General features: G+C 37.9%; 1 protein-coding gene across 2 annotated transcripts in view; it reads right to left on the bottom strand.

The window, feature by feature from the left end:
* Nucleotides 1–6,646: 6,646 nt before the first annotated feature.
* LOC146003280 (uncharacterized) overlaps nt 6,647–24,612 on the bottom strand; it is a 192,555-nt gene continuing 174,589 nt past the window's right edge. The window contains exon 5 of one of the 2 annotated variants that reach the window (XM_083141504.1): nt 6,647–8,518. In XM_083141504.1, the coding sequence (XP_082997630.1) occupies nt 7,115–8,518 (1,404 nt within the window). In that variant the 3' untranslated portion in view covers nt 6,647–7,114. Of the gene's footprint in view, nt 8,519–14,891; nt 18,495–24,612 lie in introns of those variants that run through there. The other variant, XM_083141502.1, reaches the window with a different exon arrangement.

Raw genomic sequence — 24,612 nt, 5'->3', positions numbered from 1 at the left:
CACCACTTGAACATCCTCCATGCAGTCCAGACTTATCCCCTTGTGATTATCACTTGTTTGGACCCCTGAAAGAAGCACTCGGAGGTAAGCATTTTCAGGATGACGCAGAAGTGGAAGAGTTCGTGTGCAACTGGCTGCACACACGACCGAGAACTTTCTGGGACAAAGGGATTGCCAAACTCCCTATCCGCTGGCAAAAGTGCATATCAGTTATGTAGAAAAGTAATTACTTTGTTTTGTATTTGTATTTTGTTTCAATAAATTATGAAAAATAAATTTCCGTTTATATTTGATTCACCCTAGTAAGAAGACTGAGCTAACACCTTCCTGGAACAGAAAAAGGATACAGAGCTTCAAAGTGCGGTGCTTAGCCCTCACTGCATACAGTGAGACAAGAAAAATGCAACAAGCCTAAAATATTACAAAATATCACCCTTACAGTAAAGCTAAACAGTTATAGTCATACCTTCTGCAGGACTGAGGTGAACACTTGCAACAACAATCTCTCAATAGGAACCTGGATTCTTTGTGAATGCGATAACACCAAAAAAAGTTAATTGTTACAAAAAAGGAAAAATGTGTGTGTGTGTGTGTGTGTGCAGAGACATGTTATAAACACATTTTTCATGCATTTGAAATAGCACGAATTTGGAAAAAAAAAATGAATTGTGTGCTTCCCCCTAATTTCAACACATTTTGCCACTGAAAAAAGGAAAAATACCACGAAAATTTAACTCATCCCTCCAAAAAACTATAGTGTATTTCATACATAAAAAAATTCCGACAGCTACATGAAATAATGCATAAATAGAGATTTCCCACAACTTTTCACCTTCTATTCACTCCCGTAGCCAACCAGGCAGGCTCAGCCCCGCCCCCTCCCAAACGGAACTGCGGTAAGCCCCCTTGGCACTGAGGTCAGCCCCCTTTGACATTAGGTAAAACAATTTTGTGTAATTTGTTTCGAGTGAAGAGTGAGAATGTAGGCAGCAGATATTATTTTGCTCATTCACAGGGCATGAACAACAGCTATTACATTCGTTCTTCTTATATATAAGAAATTTAAGTACCATCAAGTATTTAGAAGATTCTCTTCTCTATACTTCAGAAATTTCCTTCACAGGAGAGCTTCTTTATCTGTACCTTCGTTGCTCCTGTTGTGACCTCTCACTGATACAGAAATCTGCGATTTTGACGTCATTATGCAAATTCCCTCCTCATCTGCATTTAAGGTCAACAGTTTTGGAACAAAGGGGAGTTTTATTGTTTCAGCCAGGGGGGTGGAATAGTACATTAGGTACTATGATTGACTATTGTCCTTTTTTGTGTGATATAATTATCTGTATCATAGTATGGAGTCTGTAGTAAGGGATGCTTTCAGTAGCAGCCAATTAACACTTCAAGAGATATTTTAAAAGATATAGAAAAAATGTAGTATTTGTGTGATATTTCTAAACTTTATGTAACTTAATAACCCCCTCCCCACACACAAAATTTACCTTCATTTAACACTGTTATTTTTTTAAAAAAATGGACTCGGTTTACAAAGTCTCCCCCAGAGATCAATTCTAGCTACGGGCCTGCTTCTATTGGAACATTCTTTGCATCACCGAGAAAAGTGGCAGGTTTCTGGTGGTGGATCTAGTGTGCAAGTACAGTCACATGGGAGTTGAAACTCCAGCATTTGTTGCACACGAAGAAATGGAAATATAACTTCCTCAAAAATAGTTTCCAACCTATGAAACTTTCAGGCATAGGCCATTTCGCTTACAAATTAAAATACTAGTTTAGCCCTCTGTTAGGCACGTGAAGTACAGGTGTACCCCATCGATATTCATTGCGAGATTGCAACACTGTGAACTATACTGCACATGAGTGCATTTGTGTAGCTGAACGTCCTTTCTTTTTCTTTGTTCTAAGCAAAGATGCACAGTTCTTCTGCATTTCTAAGCTACTTAATATTACAATGCTAACATCAGGAAATACGTAGCAATAAAATATCAATGAGTCGAAAAACGGAGCACACTGCAGATTCCAATGTTAAGCGGAAGTGGGTTATTGAGGAAAGGGAGGACACGTAGGTGTGTGTTAGTGCCAAAAGCAAACAAGGAAGTGACCACGTGACCAAAAGTGAACATGGCACTGCTTCAGTTGATGCACATGGGGAACAACTGGACAACAAGCATGTGACTGGCGTTACCTTTATAATATAATGCCATTTTCAAAGAGCAGCAGAAAATTGCAGCTGATCTTAGAAAAAAAAAGACAAACAAAAATACATATTGCAAGTATAATCAAGGTGTATTTTATACCTTGAAGATAGTTAAAAAGGTTGGGGGGACAGGTGTATACATAGCACCTATACATGTGGAAAATGATGTACGTACCTAACAAAGGTTTAAAAGCACAATGGAGGTAAAATTCTGAGCATATTTCTCAGAAATATGTGCCACATTAAAAACTTGAATTTTAGGGAAAATAACATCCAAAAGTAACAAATCCCTTGTATGTTTCATATTCTATTTACTATCTGAAACTTTTCTTCCCATAACTTGGCTTGTTTTTCTATCCCTCTCCATCCGTAGCATCTTGTTATGGGTTGGCAACACTGCATTGCAAAGCGTTCTTTGTCTGTTGTTCCATTGTTATTGCTAAGTGTGTAGTTTTCTGTTTGTGAAAACACAGTGTATTATAATTCTGAGCACATTTTGTCTATTTTGCGAACGAAACAAGATGGAGTGTCAAGTGGGCAAAGTTGACCATTTCCGGCACATTCTGCTCTTCGAGTCTAACCCCGGATCAAGCGGCAGTAGGAAGTCTTTCCTAACGAAGCTGCTCTTGAAACTTGGCTAACTGATTTCTTCAACTTAGAAACAAGTACGGGGCTAATGCCATATGCTGAAAACCCAGCAGTTCCAGGTGAGGCATTGAACACCTCCCCAATGTTGGAAAATGGTCATTGACAATGGAAGCGACTACATTACTGACTGAGTGAGTGTTGTTGTTGCGACTATGTATTGTTAGACTACAACAACAATGTTTCTTCTTACCACCCGTGTACTTGTGTTAATTAATTTTTGTATTCCTGTTAACATATTTTATAAAACGTTACAAACTTATGCAACGACCCAATACATCTAAAACACATTACTTACAGGCTTTAAAAGAAATCGCATGACTCTTCCTTCGATGCATTAACAAATAAACTTTTATTGAAGGAAAATTACACTAGAGTTGTGTTGTTAACTGCAGTGACAAAAATTTTTTTATTGAACACAAAAGGCATAAATTGAGATTTATAAATTTGTTAGATGTGTTAGATGATAGCAAAATATATAAAGAGTTGTTGTCAAGTTAAGTTTTAAGTTCACTTGATGCATAGACATGGAAATCGTGGGTCTGGACCTATAGTCTTGTGGGTGGAATCTGAACCATTTTATGCCTTGACCGGGTATCGAACCTTGAACCCATTGATTGATTGATTGAGTTTGTTTTTTTTACGTCCACTTTATGCACTGGACAGGACCTACAATTTAAAGTGGGATCTGAACCACTATGTGCCTCCACCAGGTATCAAATCTGAGACCACTTCATTACAAGGCAACGATGCTACCATTGCATCATCAGGAAGGCTCTTGGAACTCCTTGATTGTTGGCTTGTAGCCAACAAAATATGCGAGAATCATGCTGGTATAATTAAGATCAGACATGGAAAGAGTTGAGCTGACCCAAGTAACCACAACCATTGGGCCAATGTCAGTTTTTATGTGGGAAAGGTTGGTTTTACGATGGTTGGCAAACTGACGTTGGTCTTATGTTGGGCCAACGGTGGTTGCCAATGTTTGCCTAACCATGGAAAAGTGAGTCAAAATCAGTTTTAAAAACAACTTTTTAATGCTAAGACAACTTTCAGGAGTGTGCTGTAAATTCCAGAGTGTGAAATAAGTGGTATGTAAAAGTGTTTTTTTTTTTCGAATATTTCAGTCACAGCACATAATGCAAATTTAATAATTTTTTAATGAAAATAGAAGCTATTTTTAACTTGCAGTCACTCACCAGTCCTTTGTCAGCAGCCATGGATGAAAGATGTGTTGGGAATTACTTATTGATTGTTTCTTTAGCTTTAGTATGACATGTCCTTCCCGCATGTATGAACAAACTGTTGAAGTACACCATCATCCCACCTGGTATATATTAATCTTGTTGCTAGATAATTACGGGGGATAAGTGCAGGGAAGAAATTTATGCTGTTACTGTGACTTTTAGTGTGTTTCATCATGATGTACAACTTTGTTTTTAATTGCATAATCAAGATAAATACAGTGAGTCACATAATTATTCGGACACGCAGTAAATTTCTAACGTTTAAGAGCGGGAAGAGAGTGAAATCTGTGTACAGCGTAGAAGTTGATTTTCGTTTAAAAAATGTCATGTTTAGCACAAAATTGGACGATAAAAAGTTAAAAAACGAACATCATCAATAATATAACGAAGGATGAATCCCTACCGTTGCAAAAATAGTGCCACAAAATTATTCGGACACATAGTAAATGTTAACGTAAGTTTGCGATACAGTGACAATTTCGATTTACGGATTGATTGATGTATGTATACTCTGTTCATATATATTAACTCTGGTTTCCTGTAGGTTTCTATAGCAATTACGATCACGTTTTGTTTAACCAAGTTGTGATATAAGAACATTTTCTATGTAGAAATAGGGCGAAGAGGAAAGGAAAGTTCATTTGAACAACGTCAGTTAGTGATATGGCACCACGCTAAGGGTAAAACTTACCGTGCAATTGCCTCAATGTTGAAAATGAAAAAAAGTACAGTTGCAGATATTATTAAGCGATTTAAAGATGAAGACAGGATCGAGTCCCACGGTCATACATGGAGACCAAGAATTTTTTCCCCAGAGAAGAGACAGTATTCATGACGAAAATTTAAAAAAAAACAAAGATGAGTGCTCCAATGGTGTGTGCTGAGGTAGCTGAGGAGTGTGGAAAGCATAGTCATCCTGAAACTATACGGAGAGTGCTCAGATGGGCAAACTATCATGGCCGGCCGTGTAGCCAGGAGAAAGCCATTTGTAAGTAAGCCAAACAGGACAAAAAGACTGGTGTTCGCAAAGGAACACTTTGGGAAGGATCAGACATGGTGGAATCGGGTAATTTTCACTGACGAGAGTAAATTCAATATTTGTGAGTCAGATGGGAGGGCAACAGTGTGGCGTAAACCAAATGAGGAGCTCCGAGGGAAAAATTTGCAAGCAACAGTGAAGCACGGGTGTTGTCACGTAATGGTTTGGGGCTGCATGTCGGCCCAAGGCATTGGTAAATTGGCTTTCATCGAACAGACAATGGACAGGTACCGTTACCTTGACATTCTGAAGTCAAATCTAAAGACTAGTGCTGAAATGATGAGCATTCTTTGTAACTTCATGTTTTATCAAGCTAATGACCCGAAGCACACTTCCCGCGTAGTACAAGAATGGTTATTGTACAACTGCCCAAAAGTGCTCCATCCTCCACCGCAGTCTCCAGACTTGAACGTCATTGAGCACCTCTGGTGTAAGTTGGAAAAAGAAGTGAGGAAAACACCTATAACCTCGAAGGCAGACCTCAAGGACAGACTTCAACATGAATGGGCCAACATATCGCCAGTGTACACCAGAAAATTGGTAGAAAGTATGCCAAATCGTTTATCCGAGGTGTTAAAAATGAAAGAAATGCCTACCAGATACTGACATTTCTGTTTGTTGCTTTTCAAGCGTGTTTTCCTGTTTCTCCTCCATGTGTCCAAATCATTTTGTTTAACCCACAAAAAATGTTTGTTTTGTTTAATGAAAATATTTTACTAATATATTATATTAAACATAATTGAAGATAATTAACAGTGTGCTCATATTGTGTTTTGTTTGTTAAATAAATATTAAACATTTATCATCATATTATATCACGACTACGTCAGTAAATATTCAGAAATCTTATCTGTCCGAATAATTATGTGACTCACCGTACATTCTGAATCCATATGTTAAAACGTAAGTTCTGAGTTTTGTTTCTTTTACTGCAAATCTTAATGTTTTCCCGTGCCCTGAGAGGTGTCATTCATATGCCAATATAGAGTTTCATGTTGCTCATGTTGCTCATCAATATACTCTGATTGCTATTAATATCCTATTGTTGAACATGGCACGACAGTGTCAAGTAGAACAAGAACACTCTTACTGGTATTATTGTGAAGGTGGTTAAGCAATGTCATGTGCAGACTAAATTCCATGAAAGGTGGAAAACTAAGTAAACTGTAGAAGTTTTTGTGCTACCACTTGAAGGTATAGTGCCTTGAAAACAATGATACCATGTGATTGAGAAAGTGCTGTGTATTTTCTTTTATTTTCATAAATAACTTGAACTATTGTTTACATTTGGCCTTACAATAAATTATGTATATATAAGAACACAAACCTATCCATTCTTTAGTTTTCAGTACATTGGGCCATATTAAAACCATACGTTGGCTCAAAATAAAAACCACACATTGACCCATCGTAAAAATCACACGTTGGGCAAACGTTGGAACCACGGCCAAAATTACTGTTGCCCAATGGTATGTTTTTAAGTTTGGCAAACTGTGGGCCAATCATTTTCAGTACGGTTACCCCAATGCCACTTTTGGTTACTTGAGGACGTATCAGTTTCAGAAATTATAAAATGGACAATTTTCAGGGATACTGGAAACAATAATATTCAAAATATTAACAAAATTTATTCAGTTAAGGTAACCTGTGATTTGTAAAAAAATGCTTAATTCTCATTCATTTCAATCAAAAATTTTTCAGCACAAATGAAGTTCACATGATATTTGTATTGATATTCTGATTATTACATAGATACATCTATCATTATTTTAACAAAACTCTGGTAAATGTCATATTTGTAAACATTAGTAATGTTTAATTACTTACTAAATTAAAATTTATAAGTACTGTGATTGTCTTAAAAACTAAAACATTCATGCATTGATTCAAAGTGCTTTTAGCTCTACCCACCCTTTCAGTAATATCAGCATAATGTTATGAAGAAACATGTTTTTGCATCTTCTACATCCATCATTTCTTTTTCAGTTTAATATGTTTCTGCCATTTCTGACATTCACTCTCAAAATCAATCCTATGTTCCGTCTTCATGTGCTTGTCCAGATACAGCTTCCTACCAAATAACATTGAACACACAGGACACACAAATTCAATATTGCCTCTCTCGTGAAGTTTCATGTGACCCTTTACTTGGCTATTGTGACCAAATCGTCTGCCACACTCAACACACACAAAGGGTTTTGTGTGTATGTTCCTGTGAGTTATTAAATGACTGTGTGTTTTGAAAGACTTCTCACAGTGTGGACACTTATAAGATCGTACATTTCCATGATACAGAATATGATTTTTAAGTTCTGTATCTCTTTTCATTCTCTTTCCACAAATACCACACGTGTACGGATGGATTCCTGTGTGAATTCGGGAGTGCTTTTCAAGGCAGTATTTGGTACGGAATGCTTTTCCGCATGCTTCGCACTTGTAACGTTTTTCGTTCGTGTGTATCATCTCATGCCTCCACCTGTCACGCCAGACCCTGAAAGCCCTACCGCAATAGGAGCAGAGAAATCTTTTCTCTCCAGTATGAACACTGTGGTGATCTTTCAGACAGAGTTCAGTACTGAATGTTTTTAAACATATTTTGCATTGTTTGCGATCCCCTGTGTGGTAACGTTGAACATGCCTATAATGAGCATCACGTTTTAAAAATTTTTCATCACAATGCTTGCACTCATATATTTTCCCATCATGTACTGCCATATGCTCCTTTGCAGAAGTTGCAAGCAAAGTCTTCCCACACACATCACAGTGAAATCGTTGCCTCGGATCTGGGACCATGTGTGTCAGACTGTGATTTCTCAAGTTTGATGCTGTTTTGAGCAATTTCCCGCATTGATCGCACATGAAAGACGTTTGAATATTGTTATCTTTCTTTGAAGTCTTTTCATCATTAACTTCTTCATTATTTTCACACTTGCTCGATTCAACATGCATCTCGTATAATATGTTGCCATTTGCAGATGAGCTCAATTCCTCTCCATTATTTATCACATTATTTTCATTTCTTGCCATATGTCCTATTTTCATTGCATTTCTATAAAACTCCCTACCTACTTGATCACATTCCACTGTGTCAATAGTTGGTACTTGTTCCACAAACTTATTGTCTTCTATTTTGGGTACTCCCAGCGCTGAAGATTTATCCTGTTCTCTCACATTTTCTAGTGAATCAACACACTTCCTCACACAGTCATTACTATCCATATCATCTCCATTTTCTGCTGAGCAGCTTGGAATGTAGCCAGGTTTTGTGGAAAAGTCAATATCTTCAGTATTTTCTGAGCAATTCACTTCTTCCTCTTGGCTGCCATCATGTTCAGTGGATGTTAAGATGTTTCTTAGGTCCCCCTTGTTTTCTGCCTAAAAAAACAAGAAGCAAGTGATGAATAAAGGGGGAAGAAGCTTTCACAATTACACGCATATTACAATTGAAGGGTCAGGGTAAAAACCAAGCAAGTCAGTTTTCTATCATAAGCAATCGCTTGAACTTAAATTCATCAAAGAGTATGTTTTTTGTAAGTTCTCATTTACTTCTTCAGTCTTTGTAATTAAAAGTTCATTTTTCTGAAGTTTCACGGGATTGGCTTACCTGACTTTTCTCTCCGACCCTTCAATTTAATTTATTTTTGTTGTGAATTATTTCTCATAAAAAACACCAAAGCACAAACTAAACATAGGGTCTGCCATATAAGGGCAAGAGAGGGCATTTGCCCATCCCTGGCTTTTTCCTGAATGTTCATTCTTGATTCTGCAAGACGGGGAAAATACCTACAGAAAATTTGCAGAGATGTATGTGTGAGATTAACAAATTTGTCTCAATCTTTTCTGCCCTTCATAGCAACAGTATCATGAAAATTACCCATCAGAAAGTGTAGAAGAGTACTTCCATCGAATATTTGTGTCATATCTCAATTCTCTTATTGCTGCCTTGGATCTAGGATTTTCACCCTAGAACCAGCATTGTCTGGAACTGTTCATTTTCATCCCAAAATACCTCAGATTATTGTCATTCGACAAGTACAGCAAGTTGATAACAAAATTAGCAACTGTGCATTCATATCTGGAGGCTGAAGCTACATTTTTTTTTTTTTTAAGTGGAACAATGCAAACAAAGATTCCATCATGCTGTCAACATTAAAAAAAAAAAATGATTCAAACCGCTTCAATGTATCCTTCTGTAGCTATTACTGCAAAGATTGCAGTGAATTATCTAGGTATCTCCAATTTTTGTTCTGGGAATAGCTATCTTGTGTTACCCTCTACAGGTGGAGGAAGTGGTAACTGTTCATATTTTTATAACATGTTCATATATTTAGCTTTGTATTTGCGGTTTCATAAATGAAACGTGCCTGCTCTTCCCTAAGTTTGTCCCCTCCTGACAAAATTCCTGCTGGTGACCATGGAACAAAACTCTAAAAATAAGCTCTGTGGTGCAAGAGCACTCTGGAGGTCAAGGACCATGAATTGAATTGTTGTTTTAAGTCCACTTTGTTCACAGATAGGCTAATAGGGACTGAACCTACAGTTTAAAGTGGGAACAAAACCACTGTGCAGTGTGCCTCCACCTTACAACAGTGCCGAAATTACCACTATGCCATCAGGGAGGCTCATTAAGGGCCATGAAGGTGCTGCGCATCCCCACCATTGCCTGTTGTTTTTTTTTTACCTAGAACCTCTCACTTTGTTTCACGTGGTTCCGCAATTGGTATCATTATGCTGGATCAACTCTGATTACTTCATGCTCCTACTGGAGATTAAACTGAGGCTGAGCAATATTGGTTTGAACATGTGTTCTAGGGTTACCAGCCAGGTTAAATTGGAGTTAGCTTCCAGCATTTCGAGGGCATACATTGCTCTCATCTTCAGGGAATGTAAAACTGGAGACCAGTGTAGGTTTATATATATGACTATGATTTGGCAGAGTTTGGACTCTGTCTTCCTATTGGTTCGATCTGGATCATGGTGTTCTCATTGGCTGGTGTCTTGTTTTTACAGAGGAGTGGATTCCAACACCAGCCAATGAGAACACCAGGATCAAGAGTGAACCAACAGGAAGGCAGAGTCCAAACTCTGCCACATCATAGTCCTACACTGGTCTCCATTTTTACATTCCCTGAAGATGAGAGCAATGTATGCCCTCGAAACGTTGGAAGCTAACTCCAATTTAACCTAGCTGGTAACCCGAGAACACCTGTTCGAATCAGAGCTACAATTCCTAATATTGATTTGTCAATCTCTGCTAGATATCATTTGAATATTGATATTCAATCAATATATCAAGTATTGCAACTATAAATGGTGATATCAATATTGATGATACTGATAACATTAACGATCAGTCCCACTTTTGAATTGTCAACTGAAAGAATCTGAGAATAGTGTTCTTTGGATACACCTAAATGAAAATAGGCATCCCACCACACAATGGATTTGTTTGCTCTGCATCTGTGGCCACGGTGGCTCAGTCGGTAACGCGTCTGACTACCATGCTAAAGGTCCCGGGTTCGATCCCCGGCCGGTTCAAATCCGGGAACTTTTCTAACGATGGAAGCGGCCCCGGCGCCCACCCAGCGTCGAATAACATGGGTACCTGGGGGAAACCCTGGGGGGTAAAGGCGGTCAGGGGCGTGATGCTGATCACATCACCCTACTCACGACCGGATCAAGAAAGTGTGGGGCGTTACCCCCACACCCCCTATACGCCTTCATGGCGTGGTGCTATGCACAGGGGAACACTTTACTTTACTTTTTGCATCTAAAGTTCTCAACAAACTCCCTGCCCTAACCCCTATCAAGTAAAAATAAGTGAGAATTAATGCTGTTATAGCATTCATCATATACAAATCAAGCACAAGGTTACAATAGTATTTATGAAGGGCATCACTAATCTCAATAATGCCAGTACCTTCGATGTTGACACGGATATATCAAAATGCTGCACAGCTGTAGATTGAACCCAAGGCTGACTCCAACAAAAGAGAGAAAATTCACCAATCAGCTCCAAAAAAAGAGAGAAAATTCACCAATCAGCTATGCAGGAACCCATACAACAGCAGAACAATGAAATAAAATGAAGGCCCAAAAAGAAATGCAATGTGTAAGGAAAGGTTTTCTCTTGATACTAATGAAGGTGTTAAGAGAGATGTCATCACATCAGAGTACTCAGTTTGATTTTCATTTGGTTGTTGTTATTTAGCATCGTTTTTCTGCCACTGTTGGCTAATTGCGATGATAAGGGTAAGTGATGTTATGATAGAATTGATAAAGGGAGACTCGCAAAGAACACCCATGCCCAGGTTGGGATTCGAACCTGGAACTCCTCGTGTGCTTTGACTGATTTTGTTCACATGCAACACTATTAGTTCCTCAACATATCTAGTTCCTATTAAAATATCAACTCAAAAGTTTACACAGTTAAACTTTAAAAAGTGCGACACTAATTTTATATTATTATTATATTTTATGAAAACACACACACACTCTCACTCACTCACACCACACTCACTCTCACTCTCTCTCTCTCTCTCTCTCTCTCTCATACGTATTTTTAATGTAACAAGTATTCAGAAAGAAATGAAGGCTTGACTTCCTACCTTTGTAGTTCTGATATAAGATTGGATTTTTTTGCAAGAATTACATGTAATATTCCCGGATCTCCCTCGTGCGTGATCTAAGGTCTGAATTCTTCCCTGCGTTGTCCCCGCATAAAGCAGCTCTGGGGTTCACCCAGCCTCAAATTAATGGGTGCCTGGGGGCAACCCTGGGAGGTAAAGGTGGCTGAAGAGTGGTGCTGATAACATCACCTCCAAAATGGCCGAGATCGAGAATGTGTGTGGCCCTACCCCATATCCCCTAAATGTGCCTTCATGACATGGTGCTATGTGCACAGGGAACTTTACCTTTACCTTTGCATGTGATATTCTTTTTCGTATAATGTTATCTTGCATAAAATGGAAACAAGCGTGTTTCAGACATGATTGACCGAAGATAGTATTTTTATTAAACTTAATTTCCAAAAAAACTTCGTACCCACTTGCCACGGTTACCGACAAAGTTAATAAATTTGAAGTTCTACACTCACATTAGGTGAAAATCATGACCCTTGATCAGTTTAAGGTCTCCTTTGGTGTAATTGTTCTATTATAGCCGAAAACACTTTTAATTCATCTTTTAATTCAGTAGCCTTCATGTGTTACCATTCCGGCAAGTTTTCTACACTTTTCAGACAAAAGATCAGATGGCATGTCTTTATGCTTACTAATGTCATAAAAAAAATTGAAAAATTCACTATGATGTTTAAGCTGCTCAAATCTTCCTCTTAGAGCTACAATAATTGTCTAGGACCTGGTAATAAAAATCAACTTTGTACTGTTTTTGTGGATCTTCAACTGATCATCATACTGAAACTGCTTCTTCTATCGATTTCGGCCCTGTACAGTCACGGACACTTCTGGATTGTAATAACTTCATTACTTTCAATGCTATCACTACAACCCAGAAGTGTCCGTGACTGTACATTGCCTATCCTTGGATCATCTATATCTAAATTTGATGCCAATTCTTTCTCATCAGCCGGGATTCACAGGTCGCCGTCCCCTGACGCCTCCACGAGTGGAGAGAGGGATGCCCTGCCAGGCTGCCAAGTGGCGGAAATATTTCATCACTCCTGTTTTCTTCAAAGCGCTGATTTGTTTACAAGAAATCATCTAACAGCATCTAGCACATCGTAGATTAATGTTTTGAAGACATTATGTGGAGCAAAAAGTCATACCAGATAAATATTGAGGAAAGGAATGTAAATCCACACAAAGCCTCATGTGCGACCATTCGGACAGTTTTATTGTCGCCAATTATTTGAAGGATATCTCAACGGAGTTAAGGCATCGAATCTGCTTTCCCACCTTGTGGCACACAGTGTTTTTAAAGTGAGACTACTGATCGGTTCCTTCAAAATGTTGGGTTGACATTTATTAACTTCCAAGTTATATATATAATATTATAACTTTCAAGTTTTCAAGAGGCTTACTTTTTTTCTTCTCTTCAAATTTTGCCGGCCTGAAAATTTGCCGCTCTGGTCGGTGGCATGTTTCGCCCCCCCACTTTCCACCGGCCCTGGGGGTGACTGATGGGGTTACAGCCCAGTCTGAAATTTTGAGGAAATCAAAAATTCCAAATGAAAGCAGTAAAGAACTCCGATAAAAACGAAAGTGATAAATGAAAATCCCCCTTAAAATAACCCCGGATTATAATTTCTGTCTTTAAACAACTTTCAAACCAAATGTTAAAAGTGGTAATTACAAAATATGTTAATGTGTATCCCACTCTCCCTAGACAGCAGCCTCTCTGAAATAATTATACTCATCACACCTCATAGTGACACACTGTAAATAGGCAAAATCATTTTAATTTGTTCTAGAGGAGAGTGAGCATTTTTTTGTATTGTTTATATATTGTTTTGGGTGTATCGTGAGTTTTTCTGACAGTGTGGACTTTGAACTTCACCACACGGAGCTCTTACTTCAGACTACATCTAAAGCATTCAACAAAATCCCCAGGTCCACTAACATATATATTTACTCACAAATCCAAGCTGTAACAGTTCCTCCTAAATGAAGGAAAATCAAAGAAACTTCAGTGTTTCTACACAAGACATAATTCTCAGGCTGGTCACTTTGCAAGTTCCACAGAACAACAAAAAATAATTGAAAATGATTCAGGAGGTCAAGGAACATGTATGAGGGTTCTTTTTAATTAGGGGCCATTTTGCACTCACGTTGGCAACACTGCATGCTTGGTATTTTGCGCATGTGCGTTAGTTACCAACATGCCTTGCACGTAAACGGACGCTATTTGCACGTTGTGAAATGCTTGGTGTGGTTGTGATGGACAATGGAAGCGGTGCAGGTGAATGAAAATCCCGCCGAGTGTGACATACGATTAGTGATCAGGTTTTTGACTGCGAAAAATGTGAAAGCGGCAGACATTTATCACCAGTTATGCGAAGTGTATGGTGAGAATGTCATTGTTGAAGGCAAGGTGCATAAGTGGGTACGTCTGTTTAAGGCTGGTCGCACAAATGTTCATGACGAACCACGATCAGGATGCCCTTCAATCATAATGGACTCATTGGTGCATGATGTTGATAGCGCGATACGAGCCAACCGGCATTTGACAATGTCAATGCTGTCCGATTTGTTTCCACAAGCTTCACGTTCTGTACTGTACACGATTTTAGTGGAGAATTTGAAGTTAAGAAAATGAAACGACGAGGAATGCTGTCTTCCGGTATCATGTTCCTGCACAACAATACACGGCTACACACTGCAGGTGCCACACAGTCGCTCATTGACTCATTTGGCTGGGAGTTGATGGACCACCCTCCATACAGTCTGGATCTCGCTGCTAGCGATTATCACCTATTCCTCCACTTGAAGACTTTCCTCGCTGGGAAGCGATTCAAGAGCGCCGATGAAGCCAAACAGACCGTGACGGATTGGCTGTCTGACCTGGTGGCAGATATCTTTGATGAGGGTCTACAAAAGCTCGTCTACCGCTACGACAAGTGTCTCAACAACTATGGGAACTACGTTGAGAAGTAGCTGAATGTACATATGAACAGCCACAGAGATAATTAAATGTCTTCCTTTGCAAGTTTTTGTTTTATTTCAAAATGGCCTCTAATTAAAAAATAAATCTCGTATAATAACTAACTGCACTTAGTTTGTTGCTTTGTTATTTTTTAATTTCATGTATACTTATGATACAGAAACATCAATGATGGATGAATAATTGTTGTTGTATAACTAATATACATAATCACTTATGTTTAACTCATATTCTCAATTGAGGTTAACAGGATTTGCACTACACTGTATTTGCAACTTGATCATGGAATCACATAGGACAGCATAGTTGTAAGCCTTGTCCTCAATCAATACATTTCAAATCTATTGAGACCAATCGCCAGCATCATTGGGGTTGAGAATCATAGGCAACAGAGGCTATTTATTGGGTTAGCATAATTAACCACTGAATACTACTCAACATTTATTAAGAAAAATGTTATTTTCACAGCTGTCCCAATATGTTCCCATAACGCACAAATAGATACAATGAGCATAAAAATATACTATTTTACATAGTACTCTTGAAAGATATTCTATTAACATTGATGTATTCAATTATTATCCCATGGACATGTTTACATATGTGTGTGTGTTTGTTCATTTATATATATATATACAAACACACAGGGGGATAAAGTAAAAGTGTGCAAAATGGAAACGGAAAATTGGTGATACACTAGTGAACTGAAGGCTGGAGAAGCCACCATGGTGAGATTCAGAGCACAGCCTCACTTGAGTGTGGATGTCTGCAACCATATGAACATTACTTTTTCTGTGCACTGGATTGGACAGAGGCACCCTATTCCCTGGCCTGCAAGGTCACTAAACATGGATGCATTTGATTTTCTCATCTGGGGATATCTCAAATCACTTCTTTATGACACCTCCACTAAACAAAGATATGGAATTAGTAACCAGGATTGTCACCACATGTGATCTGATTTGAAGCATGCCAATGATATTCGAAAGGATGCAGCAGAATTTCATACACTGTTGTGATGCTTACATTGTGGTTGGTGGCTGTCACTTTGAAAGACTGTTATGAGGTAACAAATTGTGCATTGCTAACACCAGTAAATATCAACAAATGTGGTTACAACTTCGTACGTCAGCAGCATACCTGTGCATACGTGTCACTTATTTGCCATTCTTATAGGCGATGGAACATGCTGAAGTTCAACATGTTTCAGCCATATCTCATTATGCCAACTTCCCTGACTCTCGGTTCCCTATCTAAAATTGTTCAGTGGCACATCACCTATTTCCTTTTTTTCTTTCTGCATGTTCTTACTGTCTCACCTGCATATATAGTCTCAAGTTGCAATATGGGGAAGCAAGCATTAAGACTGTGCTCAAAATGAGCTCCAAATCCAAACCTGACACATCATCGCTCAAATTAAATCTGTTTAATCAACACATCCTCTCCCTCTTGCAGAGACTTCCAAACTGAGATGCTGCTGCTGTTGAGCATGCTGGGAACATATGATGCAGACTGGCTCCAGTTTAAGGGATCGGGTCTCTACTCAGAGTATCCACTTTAATGAAAATGGAGGACACAAATTCTATGACTCTATGACAAAATCGCTATGCAAATACACTACATGGGCTATAAATGTACATGAATTCTTGGATGTTGCAGACCCTACTGTGATTGGAGGGTACCACTCCCACATTGACACACATGAGCTTAACGTTGTAATCTTTCAAACACAAAAGTGGCCCTAGGGTGGCCAAAAATTCAGCTTGGAAGGTGGATGATTCCATTCTTATTCCATTTGAATGGCGAACAAAACTTCTCCATCTTCTGTAATTGTAGCCATCGACCATGGTGTTGTATCTTTAAACACTACCAAATCTATGGGATCTGGTGGTTGAAGTGAAGAGGGTTTTTCTTGAACCTTCTTCAACCTTGACCAGGATGTCCTATCTCATAGTATAGCGAGCATCAAAGCGTGAAGGACAGTACTGGTTGGAACCACCCAGGTCACGAATATTGTTAACACCTGGCGAATCCATTTAGAATTCAAGGCCTGTCAAGGAACAGAAGGCAGTAGTGGAATACATCAGTAAAACATTTGCACAGTTTTGTTTTCGAGGTATTTCACTTCCTGCACAGGGGACACTTGAGGTTTCTGGAGGTTGCTGTGGACCACTTTGTCCCGAATTTCCTGAGTAATACCAATACACTACTCGTATGAAATTACTCAATCAGATCCAGGATGATCTGTGTTAATGTGTTGGTCCAGAATAAGTTTCCTACCAAACAACGCAGGACACATAGGGCACATGAAACTCAGTATGCCACTTTCGTGACGTTTCATATGTAACTTCAATCCTCCACTCTCACCAAATCTCCTACCACACTCAACACAAACATAAGGCCTTGTATGTGCCCTAGCCCTGTGACAACTAACTTCGGGTGGTGTGTTGAAAGCCTTTCCGCAATCCCTACACTTAAATGAGCGTAAATTGCTATGATGCCAAAGATGATTTTTGAGCTGTGAATTACTTTTAAACATCTTAGCACAAATGCCACAAGTGTATGGATAAATGTCAGCGTGGATTCTTTTGTGTAGAGAAAGGCTGAAAGGTAGACGGAATGATTTTCCGCAAGTATCACATGTGTAACGTTTCTCTCCCGTGTGGATCGTTTCATGCAGTTTCCTATCTGAATCACGTCGGAATGTCCTGCCGCAATGCACACAGGAAAAAGGTTTCTCTCCAGTGTGGACCCGAATATGAACTTTCAAATCACGGAGTTCAAAAAATGTTCTTGAACAATGATCACAACGGAATGGCTTCACATTGCTGTGTCTCTTAACATGCATAATATGACCAGAATGTGAAAAAAGCTTTTTACCACAGATTTTACAATCATATGTTTTACCAGCATGTAATTCCTTGTGTTCCTTGGCATGGCGTGCACTTATAGTCTTCCCACACACATCACAACAAAATGGTTGGTTTTTACGTACTTTAGTATGCGTCTGGATATGGCACGTAAAGGCTTTCTTTATTTCAAACAATTTTCCGCAATGTTCACATATTAAAGGTATCTGTATCTGCATGTTACTATCTTCAAACAAAGTTTCTTCATTCTTAACTTCCTTATCTTCACCGTCTGATTTCAATTTCATCTCACATTTATTGTTTTCAGATTTGTCTGATTTCAATTTCTTCTCACATTTATTGTTTTCAGATTTGTCTGATTTCAATTTCTTCTCACATTTATTGTTTTCAGAGTTGTCCGATTTCAATTTCATCTCACATTTGTTGTTATCAGGACAAGGGACTACTTTCTTTACGTTGTGAAGTGCAGAATGTTTTTTTCTCAGTTTTTCACGCTTAATACTATTTGAATGTACAGCTAAATCATGTTTTGTCATGTGGTCTACTCTCATTACATTCTTATAGAACTTCCTGCCTACTTTATCAGTACATTCGATTGTTTCAATAATTTCATTCTTTGATTCCTCTTTGACAACTTGCAAAGCTACAGATTCATTCTGTTGCCTTGCACTTGCATTCAACTCTGCATCAAAGCCTGTATTGTCCATATCACCATCTCTTACTTTAGAGCTACTTGAAATGGGAAGAGGTTTCATGTTAAAGTCAGCATGTTCAGAAATTTCTGAGCAATCCTCTACTTCCTCTGTAATTCTGCATTCATTGCTTCTTAATATTTGTTGTAGGTCTGTCTTGTTCTCCACCTAAAACAAAAATAATGGAGAAGTGACAACAATGCAATATCAAAGGTGCAAGCATAACAATGCCAATTTGTTTTCTATGTGAATTACTTATAAATAAATAAATCATAAAATAAATTATAATTGAAGTGTTGCCAGCTTAAGTAAGTAAATAGTTAAAAATAGTGATGAGCGAATATCACTTTGAACAAATACCCACACTGATGCCAATACTCTCACAGATTCCAAGCTATACTTGATACAGATGCTTGAAAACTGTAACAATTAAAATTTGTTTAAAAACATTGATCAATATTTGTGTCTTGGTATTCCACTTAAACAGATGTTTCAATTTACCAAGAGTATTGCTTTAAAATATACCATAATTTTATCAGTGCAAAATTTCCAGGATAATTAGACTCCATGAAAGTGTGGTGTGGAATTTTTGTGGACCCCATGAAAGACCAAAATACCAGAAAAGTATCGACTGGTATCGGTACATAAAACATCTGATACAGTAAAACTTCTCAATAACGGAGAGGCCTGGGGGAAAAATAAATATCCGTTATTAAGAAGTGACTGCTATTCAGAAAAAAAGTATAGGATGTTACACAATAGGAGAGGAATATTACAGTACGTACTTTACGAACATAATGTGTTTTTTCCCCCTACATTCAAGGATCAAAATACTGTACTACATATGGTGAATTTAAATTCACTAAAGTATGCCTATATACATTACAAATTTCAAAAAAGAAAATACAGTACACGTAGTGTAATCCTTTGTTAAATTACTGCATTCAAAATGCTCCTTCATTTTAAATAGGCTCTAACTATTTCTGACCAGACCCAGATTGTCCAAAATAATAATCTATATTTTTCTGATTCTTAAAGTTCTTTACAATTGACTTTTCAATATGTGTTTCAAGTTCAGATGCTAAACTGAGTCCCTCTTCATCTGTTTTCTTAAAAAGTAATGCTTTAACTTCCTCACTTCTTCAGCAGCTTCTTTACTTGTAAGTGGAGGGTAGTCCAGTTCAGCATGGTCATTATCATCATCCTGTCACTTTTTAAAAGAAATATGTTCAGTGTAACATGAAACAATGCACGCTAGTTCGAAATACTGGCCATTGTTGTATCGAATTCCAGGAATTGCAACAGTTTTCTTTCAGGCTGTCCATTATTAAGAAGTTATATTTGCGTTGGGGAGGTAGTTTTCAGTGTCCGCGTGCGTTATTAAGAATCTTCGTTATTGAGAAGTAATATTGCCATTAAACCCCATGTGTTTCTGCCAGGGAATTTAAAAATGTCCGTAATTTAGAGGTGTCCGTTACGAGAAGTTTTACTGTCCTTTCCGATACAGATATTACTGGTATCGGCAGACACATACATCAGCATCGGCATGGCTCAGCCCTGGCTAAAAGAGTAATAAAATATGAAAGGAGGGATTTGTATGCTTAAAACAAAATCATTTTTCATTACTCAAAAAGGTTTGTAGAATTTTTGTTACACATCAAAGATAACTTAAAAACTGCACTATGCGTCATCAGTATCATAAGTAGTGTAAAATATCAATGTTTGGACACACCTTAAGAAACAATCTGAATTTTCAACTTAACATGGGTACTTCCTGAGGGTGGTACTTGCAACAGTATGAGAGGAACCAGCCAGATATGATTCCCTTGAGTCAATGAGGTAGTGCCTTCTTTTACCTGCAATTGGGCAAGCTGAGCACCATGCTCACTTTCAATTTTAATTATGTGCAATTTTAACAATATTTAAAATATTGGCCTGTGGTGCTCTTTTAGCTGAGTTTTAGTGTGTCAAGAGTGATCTGATGACATTCTAATCCCATGACATAAACGGCAGAATGAGAGAGACCATTGTTGTGGAAGGAGTTTTGAGTGAGCGCAGAGCTCACCCATGACCAATCATGTTACATATTTTTCTTTTAGATTTGTGCATTATTTTGTCAATAAGTCTACACTGTTTCTAGTGAGTTTCAGACTGATATGTTATTCTCAAGTTAATAAAAAATAAGAAAAGTGTGTTAAGTGGTTTTATTTTATATTATACCGTCCCAGCTAACTGTGGAGCAGAGCTGCACAGAGGAAGGGGAGGGAAATTGAGTGGTGAAAGTGCAGCATTGGTAGGTTTGAAAATTCGAATTATTATTTAAGGTACAGTCACGGACAATTCAGGTTTGTAACAATACCAATAATTTTCAATAGAATTGTTGCAACCTGGAATTATCCGTGACTGTACATGTTTAGACACTATTTATCAGATGTAGTGCTAATAAATCATCATAACAGCACTTCAATAGGTGTCATCCTATTGGGTATTGTATCTGAAAGGAGATGGGGTGGTTACTCGTTACAGATAATTTTACTTGTGGTTACTAAAATGTTGGTTTTACTTTGTACTCCCTCTGTCCCATAATTATTGTCCGGTACAATTTTGTTTGTTGTCCCATAATAATTGTCTGGTAGGCAAACTGTGACATTGGTGTATACAGAAGAAGAAAATTAAACACGGGAATGAGTCATACAACATTATTACTCAAGGATCAGTACAAATTGGCCGATCAAGTATCCAAAAGAACATAAATAAAAAGTCACCATTTTGGCATACCGGACTATAATTATGGGACAGAGGGAGTAATTTTTAACCTTGTAGAATGGGATGTATAAGTATTACCAAGTAAATTGTTCATCACCACGTACATTCATTTTCTTTTGCACAATGTGAGGTTCACAAAATTAAATAAAATTACATGAAACAAGGAACAAACCTCTGCACCAATAAAATGTCACATCTCAACTTGACTGGTAATAATTATGCATCTCACTGTACTTGTTACATCTTCACACAGTACTCTTGTAGGTTTGATCCCCAACATCAAAACGAAGTTTGTTCAACTGAAGACGAGACAAGCACTGCTCTATTGAAAAGCAGTGTTGGAATAAGTATACGTAAAAGCACTAGACAATGTATAATATCCAATTAATATTTCATGCCAAAGGAATGTCCCTACAAAATATGGAGTTGTTTAAAGTCCACTTTACACACAAATAGGCTAATCGGGACTGGACCTACAGATTAAACTGGGGTCCAAACCACTGTGCAATGTGCCTCAACAAGGAACCAAACCTGGAACCCCTTATTACCCATAAATATCAACCATAGTTGGCCATTCCTCATAACCTAGGCCATTGGAAGCCAACATCACAATGGGGCACTTTTTATTTGTTTGTGTGTGTGTGGAAAAGTGGTGGGGGTAATCAATTTTACTTCCTGTTATAATCAAGGCTTTTCTTTTCCAGGAAGAACCATGTGGTTTAAGAGCCCAGGACATCTCATAGCACAGCTCAATCCTGCACCATGTTCTGGCAAATGTTTTTGCGAAGATTAATGCAGTATACCATACATGAAGGTATCTTTCACAGCTGTTTGCAACTTTTGTGTTGAGCAATTATGGTAATTTCTGCTCTGTCATTGATGATGAACCCTCAAAAGTGAGGTCTGAACTTCTTGGAGGTCAGTACAAGTGAGAACCTCTAAATCCACCACCTGGAAAAAGTCTAATTCAGGTAATGACACACTTGCAACGAGAAGTGTTCCAGAACATGATGCAGTATTCAACTGTGCTACAAAAATTATGGGTCTCCATGCTGGTGTTAAACCATCAGGTACACTGAAATTCTTATATAATGCATCACTGATGCCTCAGCTCTTTTTTATACATTAAAAAAAAAGCTCTACACAGGAGAACAATGTTATCCATGAGTCCTCAAGAAATTAAACATTTGTTGTCCATTTTGAGCTCGCAAGCTGGTGATCTCTTTCCTTCATCAATTAATATTGTCTTCTTTATTATTATCATTAGCTCTGAAACAAATATAAAATGAAAACAATCAAAGAAGGTCCTTGCTTTCGGCACGTGATAGGCATGTCATAACTTTGCAATGTTTACGACCATTTTCTAACGCTCTTGGTTAATTTCAATGATAAGGACGAAGGTGGTGGAGTGATCAAATAAATAAACAAACATAATAAGCTCTTAAATACAGTATGCAAAAAGCACTCAGTCATAAAGGCCCTCAAAATTGAAATAATAATTGCAATAGAAAACCTGATATTAGAGTATTTTAACAGTTTAGGCAAATTAACAATTCACGTCAACGAACAACAATTTCACCAGTATTGTGCAATATATGGTTCTGCACTAACAACTGAATGTGATCTTGCCATAATAGTTACACATTTCCGTTTTGCAACACACAACCTCGACTCGGCTCGATATGTGTATTCTCTTGTCTCTGTTCCTTTTTTTATTATTTAAGATATATGTTGCCTCTTTACCTCTTGGTTAATCTGTGGCGATGAGGATGGACGACATGGATGTTATGGGGAAAACATAGAGATACATCCATGCTTTAATCATGGTTCGAACTTGAGAACTCTGGCATCGAAGCACGTTTACTCTACCATGTGTGTATTCTCATCTCCAGTCATCATTAATTTCAAGAGGTAGAAAACAACGATACTCAATACTCAAGAATATTGTATAAACAAACACACAAAACATATCTATGTCTAAGTTATATGAAAATTAGGGAAAGCCCATTTTATTCATTCGCTTTAACTTTTACAGTAAGACATTACGAGGAATGTGACATGTAGTGTGGTATTCTGAAAATAATAAAGTGAATGAATAATGCGTGTCATTTATAAATATTTTGTGTGAACTGAACATTGATGTGATCTCGCCACAGTTGCCAGATTCGAGTTCCGGACTCAGCATGAGAGAGGGGGATCATTATCAGCATCACTTCATCAGTTCCAGGTAATCACTCATTCTTGTCATCGTGACTAGCCAAAAATAACAGAAAACCGACACTAAATAATACAAATACAATACAGTGTGTAAAGTCAGCACATTTTGTATTTTCATTTGTTACCTTTTATATAAAGTCATCTTTCTCTCATTTGCCTAGTTGCAACCTTGAGAAAGATTTCATCACATCATTCACTACGATTCTCTATGTGCAACTGAGTGAGAAACGATTACAGTCCTCCCCTGGAATGTGATGATTATGAGACTATTAGGTATTTCAAGAATGCATTTAATTTCAATGGAGCTGTATTGAATTAATTATTATAAGACACACACACAAACATAGACCAACACAAAACACGGTTATTATCACACCCCACCCCTATAAAAAGGAAAATAATATCCATCACCATATGCATGTCTTCCATTTGATGATGAGACAATTCATATTTTGTAAACGTTACAAGTAAATGTCTATGAACTGATATCCCGGGAACACTTCCTATCACATTGCCCACAAAATTTAAGACTGAACGGTTACTAAAGTAATAGAAATGTGCATCGACATTTCCATTTATCGTTCACTATTCATAATTTTTGTGGTCACAATATTTTTGTAGTTTCGTGATTTTTCAAAACATTGTTCTACCTCTCTAGGTTAATCGTGACGGAGAGGATAAGAGATGAAAGACCTAACATGATGGAACAACCACAAATCCTATCCATGCATTAGGTGTACAACTAATTCGAACCTATGACCCTAAAGCAGCTACACTCTGCCACAAAGTAATTACTGTATTTTATATAATTTTTTTATATTTGGTAAAGGCATATTTAGCCCTTCAGCTATTTTTTTAAGTGTTTGATTTGGTTTATTTTCCTTAACTTTTCTCTCACTATGGCCTAATCGCGGCAATGAGGATGAGTGATGTGATGAAATTGATAAAAGAACACTCCCAATGAACACCCATGCCAAGGCCGAGATTGGAACCCAGGTCCCGTTGTGTTGTAGTGTGCTGTGCTAATCACTCCACCACGGAGGCTGGAATCTTTTTAATGTATAGGAGAAATTTGTTCCTTGACATCGAACTATAACAGTTCATATGCGTCGATTGCACTAAGGGCAGCACAGTGTAGAGCATCACTTAAGAGTTAGTCTATGCTCTAAGGCAGAGGTTCCCAACGTGTGCCCTGCAGTGCCTTGGGGCACCGTGGCTAGCTTCCTGGGGTGCCGGAAAATGTTCCAAAATTTTCACTATGATATGATTGTTCCAAATATGTGCTTATTTAGTACTTTTACAC

This window comes from Lepisma saccharinum, chromosome 20, assembly GCF_977018435.1.
Source record: "Lepisma saccharinum chromosome 20, izLepSacc3.1, whole genome shotgun sequence".
NCBI lineage: Eukaryota > Metazoa > Arthropoda > Insecta > Zygentoma > Lepismatidae > Lepisma > Lepisma saccharinum.
The sequence above is the reverse complement of the archived record's forward strand: the minus strand, read 5'-3'. Positions and strand labels throughout refer to the sequence as shown.